The following is a 20,157-nucleotide window of genomic DNA, read 5'->3' on the forward strand; positions in this document are numbered from 1 at the left end:
TTTATTCATTATTAAAGATTCGAATTTGGTATAACAAAAAGGATTTCATATAAAAAAATTTAAAATATGCATGTTTTGATTGAGCAAAGTATGTAAAATAGATAAACACTGAAAAACTAACAAACAATAACAAATAAGATGAGAGAATGTTAGAGCAATATGTCATTATACTTAAGGACTTTCATTTTGGAAATTAATTATAGATATATTCCTGCACTACTTGGGGTTTTTGGTAGTTACAATCTATAAGTAACAACTGTGTAATAAGCATGTCTGTGAGAGGGGTGAGAACTGCTTCCTTCTTCCGGACCGGTCCTACGTCACTTCCGCTGCCGTTGCTGCGACACGGGACATCAACAGCTATGGCTGACAAGGAGAAGCGCCGGTCTGCGGCTCCTCTTTCGGGTGCGGGCAAAGCCGTCAAATCGGACGGTGACAGGGACTTCCTGGAGCAGACCGGTGTGGGAGAGCTGCTCCAGGGGGCGATCCTGAAAATGGTCGAGGCCAGGTCGGATGATCCCATCGGGTTCCTGGCCGACCACTTCTGCAATCTGGCGTCCGTTACTGACAGCGGCTCTTCTGGATGCGGAGAGGAGCAGCAGCGGAGCAGCGGCGCTGCGGGCGCAGGCGAGCAGGAACAGCAGCGTCTGAACCGGGCGCTGTGGCACCTGCGGCTGGCGCATCACTCTCAGAGGTCAGAGTTCATCCATTTAAGCAGCAGTGGCGATTATAGGCCAATATTACCGGGGCGGAGTGGGGCCATTATTTATTCATTGGAGCATCATGCAAAAAAAAAAAAAAAAAGTTAAGAATTTGCTGTATAAAACAGCCATTTGCAGCTACAATCTAGAAACTAAAAGTGCAACAACTTAATTTTCCATCCATCCATGTTCTGTCAGGCTTATCCCAAGTAGGGTCACGAGGGATGCTGGTGAACAACTTAATTACGCATTAATAATTAAAATAAAACTGTAAACATACATGAAATTGGAAATTGGAACTTATCAATGGAAATTTCTGCTCTAGCATAACATCATTTATTTGTCATCAATTTAACTTGCATTATGTCCTCAGTACAGGGGCCAGTTTATTAGGAGCACTGCCCATGAGTATTGACATCCATACTGATTAGACTGACTACTTTTCTTTGGACAACTTTTACTTCCTTGCTAAACAGCAAAACAAATCTGGTATCTGAATCCAACCAATTTTCCATCACGTTTATCACAAGAGGTGCTGGTGCCTGAGAGGCAGGGTACACCCTGGACAGGTCGGCAGTCCACCGCAGGGCAACATAGAGACAAACAACCATTCACTCACACACACCTAAGAAGGATTTAGAGAAGCCAATTAACCTAACAGTCATGATTTTGGACTGTGGGAGGAAGCCGGAGTACCTGGAGAGAACCCACGCATGCCTAGGGAGAACATGTAAACTACATGGAGAAAGACCCCAAGCCGGGATTCAAACCTGGAACCTTCTTGCTGAAAGCCAGCAGAATTCACCACTGTTCTAAGTGGCACAATGATAAATACCAATAAAGTAAAAATTATTATAGATATAGTATTAAAGATACTTGTCTTCACTTTACAGACATATTACAGAGTCTCTTGCCAGAGCCTTACTGGGATAGATCAATGTCATTTCTTTTTTGTTTTGGGGGGAACAGTGATTGAAATGACTCAGAAGCTGCTGGGCTTTGGGTAAACAACACTGGATCAAAGTATGTTACAGAATGGCAGATTTTAGAAGATTAAAAAACGATTTATGTTTATAGCTATAATGTTTCAAAAGTTTTTAAGGGTTAAAAGCATTTTCTGCGTTTTTTTGTAATAGAAAAAAAAAACAAAAAAAAAACAATTGAATGCTTCAGTATATTCAATCATTGACACACTCAGATATGTATTAGCTTTGAAAAAAATAACCTCTATGATGGATTTTTTTTGAGCAACATTTAATTTTGTATTTATTTAAAGGTATAGGGGAGGATTTTTGCGAATTTTTGAAAAGACCAGCCCCCTCCACTTTAAAAAAAATTAGGACATGCACAACCCTGTACCGGCTCCTGAGAGGGAACACATAGTAAACGCGTGTGAGAGCTTAATTTCCAAAAGAATATTTGCGATTTTTCCTCTATGTCAGACTCACTGCTGGTAAGTGAAAATGTGGACGGCCTTACGTAAAAATATCAACACAATGAATAACAATTAGTCTTATTTGGATGATCCACCTGGAAAAAGGACATCTTCCACTATACCTTTAAGCCCTTTTGTCAGAAACACTGAAACAATAGTGTTTAACCACCTTTTGTGTTGGTGTTATTTGTCTGCTGAGTGAGCCCTCTGTCTTTGAGATCTTTGTTTTTCGTAGTTTTGATGGATTGATTTTAATTTCAGGTCAGCTTTTAGCAACAACGTCCGTGTGGCCTATGATCTGCTCAACCTGAATGGCTGTCAAAGACATGCAGTTGAGGCTGATGGCTCCTGCCCTGATATCCGTACTGAAGTAGGAGGAGGAGTAAAAGGAGGCCTCTACACACAGACTCTGCAGTGCCTCTGCAGTGAAGGAGGAGTACCTGCCTCCACATCCGCCCCGCTGCTTCAACGCCTCTGCTGCCAGGACCACGAAGCCGTCCCTTATGATGTCTTCCGCCACGGAGTGCTCACCTGTGCTGTTTTCTCAGACTACATCCGGCAGGCTCAGAGGCTTTACGCCGAGGTGTGCTGCCCCGATGAGGGGCCTGCCTCCCAGGCGCTCTGCCTTGCAGTGCTTGGGACCTTAAAGGAAGCTCTTGAGACATCCCAGGGGCAAGATGCAAACTGTTTGGCTAATGCCAACACCAAATCTAATGTGTGTTTGGATAAAAAAGCAAAGGCTATCTGCTACTTGGAGGCCAGTGCCAAGATCTCCCCCCACAAAGTGGCACAAGCCATGGTGGGGGCACAGACCCGCTGCCCCGGTGGCGACATGGACGCAAAGGAGTTTGAAAACGCTGCTGCAGACCTGTTCATCGACCGTGTGAAAGTTGTAGCTTAGAGTTACGTATAAATCGTGAATGTACAGCATTAGACTATATAAGTCCTTAGATTGTATTCCCCTCTAATAAAACCTTATGAAAACATATTTGCTGACTTTTATGATACTTTCTTTAATAAGCTCCTGTAAGTATTTACCTTAAAGTATTATTCAATGAAATTGATAGTTTCTGAAAGTAGAATCGCTTGTTGAGCATCTAGATCACAGATTCTCATAGAGAAAGTCTGCAAGTCTGGGATCTGTTGGCTAAGTCACTAAAGAAAACAAAACTTCTTACCTATCGCCACTGCAGGATTTGTCAAAGGTTGTGGATTAATGATGCAGTTCATTATCACTCAGAATTTAAAATGTCCCATTTGGAAAAATATCAATGTCCATTAATTGTTTGTTTTTGTTTTTTATATTATAGAGGTCGTCTCGTTGAGATCCAATACCTTGTTTATGAGAGAGACCAGTTTGGACTAAAATAAGATGACAAACACAGCAACAAAACAAGTGATTCAAGGTTTGACTGATAATAAAATGAGCAGAAAACAAGTTTCACAGGAAGATTTCTCTTTCTTTCTTAACAGAGACTTGAATTGTCCCAAAGGAATCTAGATGTAAATCTTTAGATCATGTTGCTGAATATTCCATGTTTATGCAGCAGAGTTCTGACTGTATTGATGGAATAGGGAAGGAGATCAAATCCTGTGAGAGTAGCCTTTCTATTTGAGAGGTATGAGAAAATGTCCGGCAGAAACAGTGCAAGGATAGTCATATGGATAAAAATGTACCAAAGTATGAGTCTACAAATTGATGATGATGACCATCTCACCTGAGAATATAAATGACGGAGGTGAGCGAAAGCAGCCTCAATGATCTCTAATGGTTTTACTGGATATGTTTTTTTTATGTACCCGTCTTTATTTTAATTTATTTTATCTATGTTTTTTTAGGTTACTTTGCTACCTGTTGGCCAGGACTCCCTTGAAAAATAGGTTTTTAACCCGTTAAAAAAAGGTAAAAAAATAAATAAATAAAATGTCTACTAGTTGACCTGCTTTCACTTGGCCGCTAGATGGCAGCACCGTTTAGAAACGCACATTTGATGCCAAAGGCGGAAGTAAACATAAAGGAAGAATAGTAGCTCTTGTTTACTGCCTGTTTGATTCCTCAGGATGGAAGAAGAGGAGCAGCAGCAGCGTTCATTAATGTTTCTCCTGACTTACATGCTGCTGAAGCGCAGGAGGGATCTAAACAACGCAGACGCTCAGAGACGCAGTGAAATCCAGAGGCGCATCCGGCATCGGCAGTATTTCTTCCAGAGACAGAGGAGGATGCTGATGGTCAGTGCTTTCTGCTGCTGGCTGCTCCATAGTGGAGCAGCTGCAGCTGTGATCATTAGCCTGAAATGCTGCATCCACACATGAGCCTCTGGGATACTGAGATAGCCAATTTGTGTTTAGTCTCACTTAATGTTTATTTTTTTAGGGTATTTTTCTACCAGTTTTGGACATTTGGAGGCTAAAATTTTGCGTCAAATTCTATGCAGAGCATTTGTGAACTTATTTTTCACTCATTCCACTGATATAGAATTTAACTCTGGACTGATTAGGCCCTCTACCCAAACCATCCCATCCAGATGATGGTTGTTGTCCTGCTGGATGGTGAGCTTGTGATCTTTTAAACATCACATAATATTTTCCTCCATCATTTCCATGTATTTAGGTTAACTCTTTATTTCACTCGGTGAAATACTTTTAATTTCAAGCCAATAGTGTTATTGGGATCCAGGACAAGACCTTATTACTTTTGTAACATTAAAAAAATATTTATATTGGGCTGGCAAAAATATATGTCAATGTAACACCAACTTGCCCAAATATATGAAGAAAAATAACTAAAGTTTTTCTATAAGAAATTCATGAAAAACACTCAGAGTGTACAACATAACCTTAGAGGCATTAATGGTGATACTGGCACTTAGATTTTTTAGTTTATAAACCTAAATATAATTGTTAACTAGGCTTATTAATTTTTAACTTTTCAATCAGCTTTTTACCTTTTTTTTTTACCTTCATTTACAGTAGGTAAAATATCATTCAAGGGCTCATCTAATTGGTCAAATGCCAAAATAAGTTGTACAGCCATGTAACAGGATCTGTTCTGAATAGCTAGATATAGATCTTGTGCTTCTAGACCTCACTGAGGGATGGGGGGGACTCCATTTGTAAGGGGTATGCAAGTGATCATAAACAGTAACTTGCTCTATAAAGGGCTAAAGTATCTCACTAGAAGAGGCTGTGATAAATCTGTTTTATGTTGAGGTATAAGTGTGTTATATAGCCATTGAACACCTGCTGATTCAGCTTAAAAAAATGTTGTCTTGTTTTCTTTCAGTCATTTTTAAAATGCTTTATTTTAGGGCGGAAACAATTAATCGGATTAATTATTTATAGACTGTGCAATATATGTGAATATAATAGTCATACCACTACCTCACCGTTGCTCCTTACCTACTACACTTTAACGTTAAAGTCAATCCACCTGTATATAAGCCATCCGGATTGTACATATGACGCCTCAAATCTCTGTGCTACTCCCTTGTATTTTTTTATTTCTTATTTTTATTAGTTTTAGTTAGTTTTTTGGTTGTGATACATGTACACTTGCACCTTAATCCTTATTTATCTTGATATACTGTATATATATTGTTTATTCTTAATGCACCTTTTTCTTCCTTGTTTGCACCTTCTTTTATTACTATGCCATTATGTGACCAGTGAATTTCTCTGCTGTGAGATCAATAAAGCTCATCTAATCTAATCTAATCTAATCTAATTGTAATTAATCGGTTTTTAAAACAATCATCAATATTTTAGTAATTGATTAATTGTTAAATGGAGTATAGAGTCTGTAAAATAGGCCTTTTGCTGACAGAGCGACCTACTTAAAGCAGTCTCTATATCAAAGTTGTAAAAAATATATAAATATTTTGCATTTAAGAAATTAAGATAGAAAAACATTTTTTTGTCTGTCAATATGTTCAATCTAGAACTGCTCAAATGGAAACATTTTAGTTTAACCTGGACTAATTTAGTAAAAAAATCTTTTTTAAATAACCTTTGGTTGTCAGATTATTAATCGAAAAAAAGACAGATTAATCGATTTACAAAATAATTGTTAGTTGCTGCCCTACTTTATTTTCCACACTGTACAAAAGGGCAAATTAGCAGAAATCTAAATGTTAAGGCAACAAAATTCCTCAATTATTTAAGTTCAGGACCTTAACTAAAGTTTAACAAACTGTGAATTCTATGTCATTGTAACTTGAAATTCAGATTAAAAAAAAATTCTGAGCTATGACTTAGAAAGGTGATATAGTTTTGAACCTCCGACCCTAAGTTGCTCCCAGAAGAAAACGCTTTGCTCATTAACCACCATGCTACGCCACAGCATCACTGATCCAGGGAAACCTTTAAAATACCTGAACTTGAAACTCAAATGAGAAAGAAATACGGCTTTATTATAATTGTAGATAACATAAGATATTATTCTGATTGGCAGAATCTTGTTAGCATCATTTCACTAGTTTCTTTTCCCACATTATTTCACAACCAAAACCTGAAAGTTAGCAGAACTTTCACCATTTGAAATGACCAACAACTTATAGGTAAGCAGGCTTATATCGTTTTTCCCATGTTTAAAACATACAGTGCAGAGTTACCACTTGCCCCTGGTCTTAAATAAAGATTTAATTCCAAGCACATGGGCCATATTTACTTGATAAGTGGCTCCTGTGACCAGTTGGTTAAATGAATTCTTGGTGATCAGTAAAATCACCATGAAATTATTGTTGTTTTTTTTTTTTTTTATTGGAACAAACTTCAGGGTATGAATACTTTTGTAAACCGCATCTAAAGCTATAACTAAATAGACAAAGAAAATACTTGATTGATGACTCGTTTAGACTCTTTAAGGGGCTGGAGCTGGTCTCAGCCTGACTGAAGGAGAGCAGATAGAGGAACCCTGTTTATCCTGATGATGATCAGCTGATTCAAAGCTTCTTTTCTGTTTTTCCCCACAGATGATGATCGCAGGAGGAATCCGCTCCAACATCCGCATGCGCACCCGGCCCTGGACCAACACTCCCCGCTCTGACTGGTGGGAGCGGGTGGTGATGACGGAATTCCAGCCCTCTGATTGGCTGGATAAGTTTCGGATGAGCCGGGAGACCTTCTTCTACCTCTGCGACAGGCTGAGGCCCCGTCTAGCTCGCCAGGACACCAGCTTCCGCCTGGCGCTGCCGGTGGAGAAGCGTGTGGCCGTGGCCCTGTGGCGCCTCGCGTCCAACGTGGAGTACCGCACCATCAGCACCCTGTTTGGCGTGGGGAAGTCCACTGTGTGTAGGTGTGTTAGAGACATGTGCCACGCCATCGTGGCTCTCCTCAGCTCCACCTATCTGCGGACACCCACCGAGCAGGAGCTGGAGGAATCGGCTCAGCTCTTTCACTCGTTCTCTGGCTTCCCACATTGTGTTGCTGCTATCACAACACTACACACAGCTATCATCACCCCATCGAGCAACGCGTCTGACTACGCCAACCCTGCAGGCTGGCTCTCTGTCCTCTCTCAGGTACGGAAAGCTGATTTAGATTTAGATTGTTTGCTTTATTATTATTATTTTTTTACAAATTTTTTTTCTTTCTCCCGCGATCCAGGTGGCTATCAGCGGCCGAGGGCACTTCTGGGATGTGTGTGCCAGTTTCCCAGGTGGGACAGATCCAGCTGAGATCTTACAAAACTCATCTTTGTGGTTCACAGCTGCAGAAGGTGGACTCTCACCTGCCACAACACCCATCTTCATGGGGAAACAACTAAGGTAAAGTTAGTTGGAAGGAAGAAAAAAAACTTTCCATCACACAAAAAGCTCCAACTTCTTGCTTTAATTATATTTCAGTTACAAGCAACTCTAACCTGATGGTTGAAAATGCATTTTCTGTAGCCATCAAAACACTTTTCCCATGTTTTCCTCTGTCAGCAGGTTTGAAGGATGTAAACTTGCTTTTCATGTCCTACATTCAAATTTTAATTAATGTAAATGACAGTTTGAAGTCTGGCCAAGAAAGGCTAAAAAAAGGCAGTAAGACAATCATCCATACCATGGGATGGGGATGTTCAGCAGTGATTAGCAGAGAAGCAGTAGCAGAAAGTGCAGATCTCCAATCTAACCAGGCAAATAGAGAGACAATAAAGCATTAATGGTTAATTGAAGCCTGTGATCAGAGAGAACCCATACATGCATAAAGAAAATATGCAAATTCTATGCAGAGAGGATTAGAACTCGGAAGCTTTATGCTGTATTTCAGCAGTGCTACCAACCATTGGACAGGTCTATGGAGCTAAATTAGGGCCTTAAAATAAAAACTTGGGGAAAGAAACAGGCTTTTTCAAAAGAAAAAAAAAATAACTAAAAAAGTAACAGTTTCTTCATAAGAAAAACTATTTTACGAATTTTTTTATATTATAGATTATATTATAGAAATATATATATTATATTATAGATTATATTATAGAAACTTAAAGATCTATTTTTTGGCTTCATGCTTCTAACCATATTTTGGCGAGGGGAGCAGGGCCTGTGGTGTGAATCATGACTACCAACTCAACACAGAAGCCGAACAACCTATTCCCAGCTGTTGCATTCAGGGACAGTGGGAACCAGAAATGTCTGTAAAACATAAATATTCTATTTGTATGTGATTGTTTTTTTTAAAAATTACATGCTTCATGGATAAGAGTCAAAAGATTTTTTTTGCTGTTGATAAACTTTTTCTTTCACGTTTACTTTTTTTTTTTTTCCCATGGCCCCAATTTAGTTCCATACATTAATTGAAGGAAAGTAGCTGGTGGAAAAACAAATCCATAACTTTTAAATTAAAAAAATTTAAAAAGATTCCAAACATGAGACAAGAAAATGTAAGTATAAAAAAAAAAACTCTGGTTTTCAGTACTTTCTAAAATGGCGTATGCAATTACTTGTCACTTGTTATGAAACCCAGTGGTCCCTATGACACATCCAGCATTGAATCTTGGTTTTTTGACACCATTTTTTTAAAAGCCGCTTCCACCATTCTAAGAAACTCCTCTCAAAAATGTTTTACTACTGCATTTTTGCACCATAAATAATTATTTTTTTTTCACTGCTCTTAACGTCCACATCAATGCCTTTCATCATTCACTGATTATTGTAACATGCTATAATTCATAGTCAGACCAGCTGCTCTCTCTTACTTTAACCTGTCCAAAATTTAGCTGCTCATCCTCTAACTTTTATTTTTAGTGACCAAATCCGGCACTGAGGAACCTAAAGACTGTTTTGTTCTCTGACTGGACTCCACCTATTTTCTACAGGTATGTGCTGCTGGGGGAGGCCTGCTACCCTCTTCAGAGCTGGCTGATGAAAGCGTATTCGGAGCCAAAGAGCCAGAGGGGATGCCGCGTAGAGCTGACGGAGCCGCAGCAGCTCTTCAACCGCGGCCTCAACAGAGCGCTGCGTGCCACGGAGGAGGTGCTGCTGAGGCTCAGGGCACGCTGGCAGTGCCTGAGCAAGAGGAACGACTGCGGGCTGGACGTGGTCCCCACCATGATCCTTGCCTGTTGCATCCTGCACAACATGTGCGAGTCCCATGGGGATTCCTTTAAAGCGGAGTGGCAGGAGGAGGTGTGCGGGGCAGAGAACCCGCAGCCTGGCTACAAACCCTCAGCCCCGAGCAGCACGGACCAAATCGGTGCTGAGGAGGTCAGGGGCCTCTTCTGTGACTATTTCCAGCTGCAAAGCACCTGACTACAGTCAATGAAAAACGAGATGGAATCAGTTTGTCATTATGAAACACAGTATATAAACTACTGAAACTGTCCATAATGCATTTAATGCCTTAGCACTATTTTAGATGTGGGTCAAAAATGCTATTGTGTGATATCTTAACTTCAAACCTCAGTGTTGAGTTATGTGTCTGTATTTCAATGTTTGATCCTTTTGGCTTCCAATAAGGCCAGATCAGAACCATCCTTCTGCAGAACTATGCAGTTGTTAAATGTACAGCTTGTACCTGTTGTTTTAAACATGGAGTATGTCAGGTCAAAGCTATTTGTGTGTATACTACCAGATAATCACAAGTGCATTGATGCAGTTGCTCAAATGATCCTACTACTACTTCAGTGTTTAAAACTTTAACAATTTAAAACTTAAAAAAATAAACAGTATTATTTGGGATTCCATGTAATAAAAAAGACAACACAAGAGTGGATGGTTTTGAAACTGAAGAAAAAGGATGCATGCTCTCAAAAAACTAAATTTCTTTGCTGTAGGTCTTGGCCAATTTTGCATATCTAGAGGTTGAATTTTTTTGGCCATCCTATTTTGCAAAACGCCTCAAATTCAGCACATCGCCGGCTGTAGTTTAACCGTCGTTGTCCAGCTGATGGGTAAACCTCCACTGCAATAGTTTGCAGCTTTTAGTTGCTTTGTTTCTCAGATTTTGCCCTTTGTTTGGTTCCTCATTGCTCCCTCATCTTTGACTGGTTTTCCTTTCCTTGTTGAAGAAAATCATGTCCACAGCACCGCAGCTCTGATGCTGCAGTGAATTAAAACAGAACAATGATGGACTCCTGGATTACAATTTAAGCGGCTTTAAGGGAGGTATTTGGTTGCATGGAATTTTATCTAGGAGTATCAAAGTAGCTGGAGAAACGATTATCATTCTTTTAAGATTTCTATATTAAAAGTGAAAGTCATGTAAAATTAACATTTGCTAACTTAACGGTTTCTCTTGCTGTGATCACACAAAGATATATAAAGTCAGTACAATTAAAAATTCCAAAATTACAGTCCCTTTTTTTTTTTTTTTTAACAAGAAAGAAAAAGGAAAAAGAAAAACCGGTACAACTTGATCAAACTAAGGCGAGCACAGGATTAGGAAGATTTCTGTTAATGGCATCATCCCAAATATTTTGTGTCAACTGGATTCCCAACTCTTTATCCCATGCATCTCCAAGTTTGACATGAGAATCAACCCTTAGATTTAAAATCAAACTATAAATCTTTGAAATCGTACCTTTTTGAACTGGATGATCCGCAATACTTTTTTCACAGAGCTGTTCAGGAAGTATAGAAGGAAAATTTGGGAAACATTTGGAGGCGAAATTACGAACGAAATAGATGCGCAGCAGGTAAACTATATTTGGAAATAATTATTGTTAATCAGCTCCTCATATTTAAATTATTGAACAAAATTCATTTATTAGTATATAAATTTAGAATATAAACCATGAATATGAAACTACGAATTGGCTTATTTATTAATCAAAATTTAAAATATGAGGGACTTCATAGACTAAGTTAATTAGGAAACATTTTTTGTGAATGAATCTTGTGTAGTTCTTCCCCCTGGCCTCCAGATGTCGCTGCAGTCCCAGAACACCTTTACCTTCTGGTCGGAGCTGCTCCTTCAGTTCCGCTCAAATATCATTTCATTTACACCACATCTTCCCAGTTTGACAAAACAACTTATTTTAAAAACAACATACCAGTTCTACATTTACATTACAGGTCGCATATGATTTTTGACCATTTTCGCATGCCATTAGCGTAGGCTGGGGGTGTTTGGATCCAAATCCCACCCAGAGACCCGCCTCGCTCATTCAATTGGTCTGCCCCAAACCTGTTTCCAGCAGTCCGCCGTCTGTCACTCACCGTCGCGCTTCCCTCCTCCGCCTCGCTTGGCAGCATCCAGGAGTGTGCCCACCTTATTCCTGCGACGGTCTTTTGATGTGAACATATTTACAGCAAAGAGCCGCCGTTTCGGCACGCGTTTATTTTCCGGTTTCCCGGTAATTATTCGGAGCTTTTTGCACTAGCTTTGTCACTTTCAGTCGGGATGAGTCAGGATGTAACTGGGTGTTGTCCTGTTGTTTTTTTAAGCTAGGCGGCCAAATTCCTTCAACCAGCCTGCTGCTTCAATCACTGCGGGCTGTCACTACGTTAGCCTTTAGTCGGACGAGCTAGCGGACTAGCAGGGCGAGCGCTCCCCGACTGGTTTTCGGGCCTAATTTAGGAAGGGTTGTTGGAATAACGCTGGGGAGGCTGTAGACACGTTGGCTGTCACAGGTTTGGATGCTGCAGCGTTGAAGCCACTCTCGGCAGATGGTGAGGATTGAATTGGAAAAGGCAGAAAATAAAACCTAAAGGCAGCCGTTAGTAACAAAATAAAAAAAAAAAAAGAAAAAAAAAGGAAAAGGCTGGTTCAGCTTCCTTTCCAGTGTGAATCTCCTGTGATTTACGGTGGAACATCCGGGTGAAGTCTCAGTTCTTCCCGGCTGGGGGGACAACTTGACAGCGAGGCCCCTTGGCTAAGTCTCCCCTCCCCCAGCCCCCGACCATCCATCCATCCATCCGCCCGTGCAGTCCAGGCCAGGCCAAGCCGACTGACCACCACCTCCTCCCCGCTTCGCTTGAGGGCCCGGGGATTCGGGAGAAACTGAAACCGTGAGCCAGCGTTGGTCAGGGTCCCGTTTGAACCGGGCTGCCACAACCAGAGGGGATGACTCTGGAGTCCATGATGGCTTGCTGCCTGAGCGAGGAGGCGAAGGAGTCGAAACGAATCAATGCAGAAATTGACAAACAGCTCCGCCGCGACAAGCGGGACTCCAGGAGGGAGCTGAAGCTGCTGCTGCTCGGTAGGTAGCATGGAAACCTTCCAGCACCGTTATGGCATGGAGTGTTTGGTGTTGCTGTGTAGACGACATGCCGTCTGAGGCCCTTTAGTGCTAACCGACATGCTACCAACGCTGCTAGCTGGTAGGCAGTCCCTGTGGGAGACTTTCAATGTCATTTATTTATTTTTTTAAAGGCCGAAGAGGTTTATTGTATGGGTGGTTTATTTTAATTAACAATGGGGGTTTAAAATGGCCATGTGCGATTCCTTTAAAAGCACGGACCAAATGTGAAACGAAGGTTTTTGGGCACAGAGGTGGAAAAGCCACCTTACATGATCCACTAAAGATAAAGTTTGGGGAAAAAAAATGCATGTTTTTTTTCACCAGCTTCCCTTGTTGAATAATTTAATCTATACTTTGGGTTTAAATGGTGCAAATTTAAATAATAAAATAATCTTTTGTATGAGTTTCTTAAAAAGGCAATCATACTTAAAATGCTCTGATCAGCTTTTTCCTTGCTGATATTAATGTTTAATTAATTTATTTAGTTTTTTTTTCACAGCATTTGACTTATTGCCATACAGGTTCTTTGGAGGTATTAGTTTTGATTTAAACTATAAGGAATTACATGATTATCCCCATTAACACTATATGTCACTGCAATTAGTTATGATTTATTTCTAAGTGCATCAGATCAAAGATCAAGGTTCTTTTTGGCCAACACAAGATTGAGCTACCAGATCTGATTATATCAATTCAGATTTTTATTGGGGTTAATCTTGTCCTTTGTCAATAAATGCTAAAAAAGCAGATTTTTGTGGGTTTGACATGCTGAGCCAATTAAAATACAATACTTTTCTGGTTTCATGTGGTTTAATCTTTCTGCATTTTAACCACAACGTTTAAAAATAGTTTCCTTCGAATTTCTAGAAGTCTAATTCTACCCTGCAAGACATGAATAAAATGTCTAAAGCCTTGCTATTTCTTGACGACATCAGTATAGCAGAAGAGTTTTGATGCAGTTCCTTTGCACCAAGAGTATTTGAGAATATTTCATTGGTCTTTTATCTAAAATTAAAAAATTTCTAAAGCACAACTGAGCTCATAGCAAAAATGTTTTAATTGTTTGCTCTTAAGCTAAAGTTATGCTTCGGCATTTTTTTCCCCTTTTTTCACATATTGGATAAACCTAAAAGAGGTATTTAGTTGTCACTTGCAGTGCATTGAAACAATGAGCTGGGTAGAACTAGAAGATAAAAGTTTTTTTTTTTTTTTTTAAGTGAGTTTCTTTCATTGTGTGTGTGTGTTGTTTTTTTATTGTTGTTTTTTGGTATATTTAATTTTCTTATTATTAATGATATTTTGAAATCTTTCTATATCTTTTTTGCACAGTTGTTTTTAACAAACGTAATATAAAACAGAATCCATTCTATAAGCATAACTTAGAGTTAATAGAGTGTGCTGATGGGAAAAAAATAAGCAATGCACTAACAATATGTGAGTGACACATTGTGACAAGCGTTGAATTTTTTTGGGCAACAGCTTCAGTTTGCAATGATACATTTTCCACACATATTTTATCAAAGAATTTGACTAACTGTGCAGAATATGCAAACGGTAACAAACTGCACACTTTAAGCAGATGCTTGTTGCTTTTTTGTGCATGAAATGGTTCAACACAGATCTTTTTACACTACTGAGTTGGCTTTTACAAACCCCAAAAGATGAAATCTCCCTCCTATAGATGTTCCAGTGTTTAACTAACACGGGGACATTTCATACCTTTGGCAGCTGATTTTGACCTTTTTCTTCCTGTCTTCTGGTTTTCTGTTGGTAAATGTGCATTTGTGACTATTAATAATTAATCTCCAGCATTAGAAGGTCAGTAAGAGATACGTTGCTTTTAGGGCCTGGCTGTTATATTTTGTAAGATACAAATGGTGAGATCAGAAACAACTATTTAAACAGTGTTTAGACTAAAGATTACATTCTTTAAAGGAAAAAAAACTAGCATTAACTATTTATATACTGTCTGATATGTAATTGGTAAAACATGGCTGATAAATGTTTTGGAGGTCATTTCAGAGGAAATTGTACCAAGCTTGTGGAAACTGGATTAGAGGCAAATTAACCCACTGCCATATTGGATGCTCTTGATTTATGAAACGATAAATAAAAAGTGTAAATTATAATCCTGTTGAATAAATCAAGCTGAGTGATATATACATTTTAAAAAAATAAATAAGTTACTTTGAAAGCTAATATTTTTCCACAGCACCGGATGACCATTAATCAGAGGTTCTGAAGGAGAGTTTGGGATGTTCTTGTTTCGCCTTAGAACTGCAGACCTTTGTTAGAAATCGGCATCGTTTTGTGACCTAATTAACTGGCGACAATTCAGAAAATATAGTAATTGACCGAAAGGTTGAATAAATGATTGAGTGCCGATTCTGATTTCAGGAATCATTTCAATTCTCATGTTTTAGAATCAATTCTTTTCGGGGTCCAACCTAAGATTGGGTTTTCTAGTATTAAAAACAAAACAAAGATGCTGTAACCTGAATAAAATGACACTGTAGTTATGCAACAGATTTATACTACTATAATATAGTAAGAAATTATATTTAATGGCAGCTATAGAGTTGTAAATGCCTTTTTTTTTTTTTACATGCAGTCTTTGATTATACAAATTGATCTTAAGAAATTAAATAGAATCTATTCAATATAAAGAGATATATGGTTGTAGAGTTATCTTCTGTTTTTATGTATGTATGTATGTGTGTGTGTGTATATATGTATGTGTATGTATATGTATATATATATATATATATATATATAATAGAAAATTTGTTTATTGTCCCACAATGAGGAAATTGTGGGAAATGTAAAACACCTGAATCCTCTATTGAATACAATGTTAAACATTTTAAATAGATTTTTATCATATTAAATAGACATATAAAATTACATATTAAATTGATTTTGATCTATACCAAGTATTTCTGTCGTAGCAAAGGAAAATGAAAGTTTTGCAAATTAATACGGTACAAGCTTTCCAACATTGCCAATTTTTGGTTAATCTCGATAAAAAACAAACGATATAGACGTTTGTTAGAGCGAAATTCAGACTTTGCATCTTTGTTTCTTGTTAGTTGTTACATTCTGGCGTTTAACTATTTCTTGCAGCTACTCAGTATGGAGATATTTTGTGTTATCACTCATTATTAGGGGTATTACCTTGACTGCCATCGCCTATGCACCCTTTTATATGCTCTCAGTGGAAGAAAGGCAAAGCAGTTTAGTGTAGTAACACAATATGAGGGTAATAGCTATTAAAACAAGACATCTGGGTATAAAATAGAAATAAGAGATGCAATGATCCAGTTTTATCCATTCTGATACCCGGACTGGGCATATCAGGTTTGACACGACCGTCGTTTAATAAAGTCTACAGATGAACACATCCTCACTAGCTGCTGTGCGTGCTCTGCGTCGTGATATAGCCAGCGTTACGAATGTAGAAATAAATTGACTAGATTATTGCAACTGTGTTGCTGTTTGTAGTATTTTTTACTACAAAAAGCAGCAACATTCTAAGAATGACTGAATCAGAATTTTCCGATATCCAATCCAGTTAATAAGTCAATATCGGAGCAAATATCGGATACAAGTATTGAACTGCATCATCATCATCAATAAAAATGAAAAAGCAGAACAATAATAAAATGGTGGGTAATAAAAAAAAAAAAAAACATTTTAAAGGTTAATGCTAAACTAATTGAAAGCAATAATCATGTAATTTTATTATAAAGTCTTTTAATGCATCAAACTTGGGATTCTCTAATTTGTGGTACATGAATGCAGCATCTAATAGCCTGTATCTAAATGCACTTTTTGAGTTTAAACGGATTGATAACATTTATTGGATGAATTGGGATAATTCACATTCTTTTATTTTACATTTTATTTACAGTAACAATTTTTGTCTGTCATGGAACATATGTAATGTTTAGCCTGAGTGAAAATAATCTTATAATTTTTGTATTCATAGGCATTTAGAATAATAAAATAAGACATTGAGCACAACTGTAAACTGTTAACAGCCAGGAAAAGCCTCGTGTCTATTGTTCATCCTTGGGCATTGTTCTGAATGGACTTCCGTTCCATGTTATATTCATTAATCTTTTCATTATTTGCGCTGCTTCCGGCCTTTACATCTCTAATGTGAGAGCTCAAGATGGATTCACATACACTTAGAAACCTAATGGACTCTGGAGGATAGAAAAGAAGCAGCAGCTCTCAGTTGCCTTCACCATGCTGGATAACATTTAAATGATAAAAAAAAGTCTCCGTCTCTTGGACCCTCCTGGGTGTCCAGTTTGTCCCTGCTGTATTTCTTCTATTGTTCACTAAGCACAGGCTTTATACCGAACTTACCCTTCCAGAGGACAAGGATACTGATGGATTTGCCCCCTCGTACTGGAGTCTAGCTGAGTAGGTTAGCTATTTTTATAGCTGGTGTGTGGGCAGGTGGGAGCTGCTGTTGAATAAGTTCAGCTGCAATGCATTGATTCATAGTTCTGTGAACACAGAACCACTCGGCCATGTTCTATCACAGATATACCTGTATTTCTTTTCAAGAAGATGCGTTTCATGTTCGTATCCATGCATCCCTTCACGTGTTACCATTCGGCTGATCATCAAGCGCCTCTTCAGTCCTCTAATCTGAAAACTTACTATTCCAGGGAGAAGGGGGGGGCAGGTGTCCATTTTTAGGACAATTAAAATTATCTAGGTTGCATCCTTGGTTTCAAAACGTTTGCTCCCATTTCTCACCCACCAAAAGCAGGTTCTCTGACTTGTCTCCTTTATTTCCCTGTTGAATACCTTCGCTCAGTAAAGTAGGCCACACCAGAGCCATGCTATGGGGGGGGGGACTTATTCTGCCTGCTGTCATACGTTTTGGTCAGGGTGGCACTCTCCTCTAGCTGGCTGCCAAGGTGAGGATCTAGAAAGATGTTTGCGTTTCTGCTTTGGTTTTAAAAAGCTGCTGTGTTGCAATCATTTTGGCCAGCTTGTATCTGAGAGACGGACTTTAACAGATCGAAGGGTTCAATCTAGGATGAAGCAGGTCTGTTCAGATGTCTCCAAAGACAGAAAAGGAGCAAATATTCCTGCTGTAGCAGTTAAAAACCCTATCTTCAAGAACAAAGATTATTTTAATACAAAGTTATGGTAGAATTTGAAATAAAATTTTTAATACACTTTTAACAAGATGTTTTGCCAAAAGACCTTAATATTAAAACACAACAGTGTTAAAATAAAGCCAGTCTTAGAAACATGCAATTCAGCGTCTGGCATTATGAGACCTTGTTGAAGCTTTTGTTTTATTTAATAAAAACAAATTACAAATGACAGAACTTACTTTTAAAGACTTGCTTTTATTCCAATCATCCCCTCTGAGAGTTGACCTGAATTGAAGGTGCTACGAAATACAAGCTGTAGAGAAAGCTTGTAAAACAAAATATTTGGGATGGTTGTAGGATTACACACTGAGACAGTTTATCAGCTTATAGTACATGACTAAGAACAAAAGTTATGGGCTAAAGTTACTCTGAGCTACATTGGTGGGAAAGAAATTGGAATAGTTCCCTAAAGTTGCGTTTCATTAATGGTAAATTTGAATGAATCCTTAAAAAGGATTGAAAAGCCCTGATCCTGGTATGGTAAACAGCCATTATGGACATTTTGGTTTAGTTTTTGACTCCTTTCATTTGGCAGCACTTTTCGATCTTGCCATAGATGACAAATGCAGACATTCACTGATATTTTCAAATTCATTTTTATCGCAGGACAAAGTTGGTGTCTTTCTGACTTTGTCGCTATATTAGAGGAGGGGTTGAAGCAGCCTTCAGTTTATCCATGCCTCCGATTCCAAAACCTAGATGTCTTGCAAGATGGGGCCTTATCTTTTGCAGAAATACTGTTTGTTTTACCTCTATATAAACGAATAAAATAAGATTTTAAATCCCACCGTACATGAGTTATGCTGCCTTCATTTGTCTGGTAAAGATGATCCTTACCACTTGTAATGTGCAAATTAGCTGCGTGTTGAGTTCAAGTGCTTTTGTCATGGTAGAGAATAGAAACCTGTTTGATCCTAATATTATCCTGACCTGCTAATTGGGGAAGATGGTTAGACTTCCTAATTAATCTGCTTCAGGAAGAAGAGGATGCATCAAATGCATTTACTGACATTTACTGACTGCTAGCAAGAATTTAAAACAATCAAAAGGTCATTTCAAAAATGAAGTATTCACCTCGCAGAATCCTTTAGCTGCTCTCCGCCATGTTGAAAGGTCAAACTTTATCTCATCTCAGCAACTTTGGTATCATAGAATTTTCCCAGCTTTCCAATGGAAATTACGACATCAGTGGGTGTTCACGTGCAATTTTCGTGTCGGATTTTGATATTTGGCATAATTACAATACCACATGAAGGCACCATTATGCAACTGCAAGCAGATGTTTAGTCAAACCCCTCAATGGCTATCCTCATTGGAAACTAGAGGCTCTCATCTTTCCAACAAGGGGTTGGTGGTCATTGTCTGACCATTTCAGGAGAAGTTATCGGCTTGCATAACACAAGCATCCTGGGTGCGCAAAATCTGCTAACTGGGCTACAGCGGAGACGGATCTCCTTGCGCGCAGCTGCAAGCTCCGTTTAGTCAATCTTTGCTGTGTTATCCATCTTCTCTAATGATAATAAAATATCACAGTTACACAGAGGAAAGAAATTACCGATTCAGAGGCTTTGGAGACAAAAAATTTGGACCAATATCTCCAGAAAACAGATGGCTTTTTGTGTGATTCCTAGAGATTCAGTAAGTTTCTCTTACCATTTACAGCAGTTTACAGAACATGTCATTTAGAAAATAAGACGCATAAATAGAATAGGACATTCTGAGTTTTTAACGTGCAAAATGGGAAGATGATCCGTAGACTCACTGTATCAATACGTTCCACTGTATCTTACTGTTAGAGCAGAAAAAAATATTTTTATATTTTAGAGGAGAATTGTCAGACCTAAAAAAACCCAATCAAATTGCATTTTGATGGTGAAGATGAAGAAGAAATGAGTAAAATCTGTTAAGTTTATTAACCGCCTATCTATATTACATTTCTTCTATTTTAATAAATGTGTACTTAAACTAGAAAATAATACTAATCTGGTTTTAAAAATGTAATGCAATGATTAATGTTTCTCACAGCCTCCTTAAGAGTTATGATTTTGGCGCAGAGATGATGAAATGATCTGTTTATATATTTTGCTTTAATCATACATTTTTAGCTTATTTGGGTTATGTGTCTGCTATTTCAAAAAGTGAACTCAGAGTATAAAATAATGCTTATCTGATAAT

The 20,157-nt window shown here is 38.4% G+C and overlaps 2 protein-coding genes across 3 annotated transcripts in view; both read left to right on the plus strand.

Annotated features, from left to right (window-relative positions):
- The first annotated feature begins 237 nt into the window (after positions 1-237).
- On the plus strand, positions 238-10,880 carry tpgs1 (tubulin polyglutamylase complex subunit 1). Its single transcript, XM_015399471.1, has 5 exons — positions 238-694; positions 4,197-4,365; positions 7,107-7,655; positions 7,741-7,901; positions 9,434-10,880. The coding sequence occupies exons 1-5, from the start codon at positions 270-272 to the stop codon at positions 9,864-9,866; spliced, it is 1,737 nt and encodes a 578-aa protein (XP_015254957.1). The 5' UTR covers positions 238-269; the 3' UTR covers positions 9,867-10,880.
- Positions 10,881-11,705: 825 nt separating this feature from the next.
- The window catches only part of LOC107100829 (guanine nucleotide-binding protein G(q) subunit alpha-like), a 38,004-nt gene continuing 29,552 nt past the window's right edge, over positions 11,706-20,157 (plus strand). Inside the window, exon 1 of one of the 2 annotated variants that reach the window (XM_015399480.1) lies at positions 11,706-12,757. In XM_015399480.1, the coding sequence (XP_015254966.1) occupies positions 12,622-12,757 (136 nt within the window). In that variant the 5' untranslated portion in view covers positions 11,706-12,621. The remainder of the gene's footprint in view (positions 12,758-20,157) is intronic. The other variant, XM_015399479.1, reaches the window with a different exon arrangement.

The sequence above is a fragment of the Cyprinodon variegatus genome, unplaced genomic scaffold, assembly GCF_000732505.1.
Source record: "Cyprinodon variegatus isolate N-32 unplaced genomic scaffold, C_variegatus-1.0 Scaffold1016, whole genome shotgun sequence".
In the NCBI taxonomy this organism is placed as follows: Eukaryota; Metazoa; Chordata; class Actinopteri; order Cyprinodontiformes; family Cyprinodontidae; genus Cyprinodon; species Cyprinodon variegatus.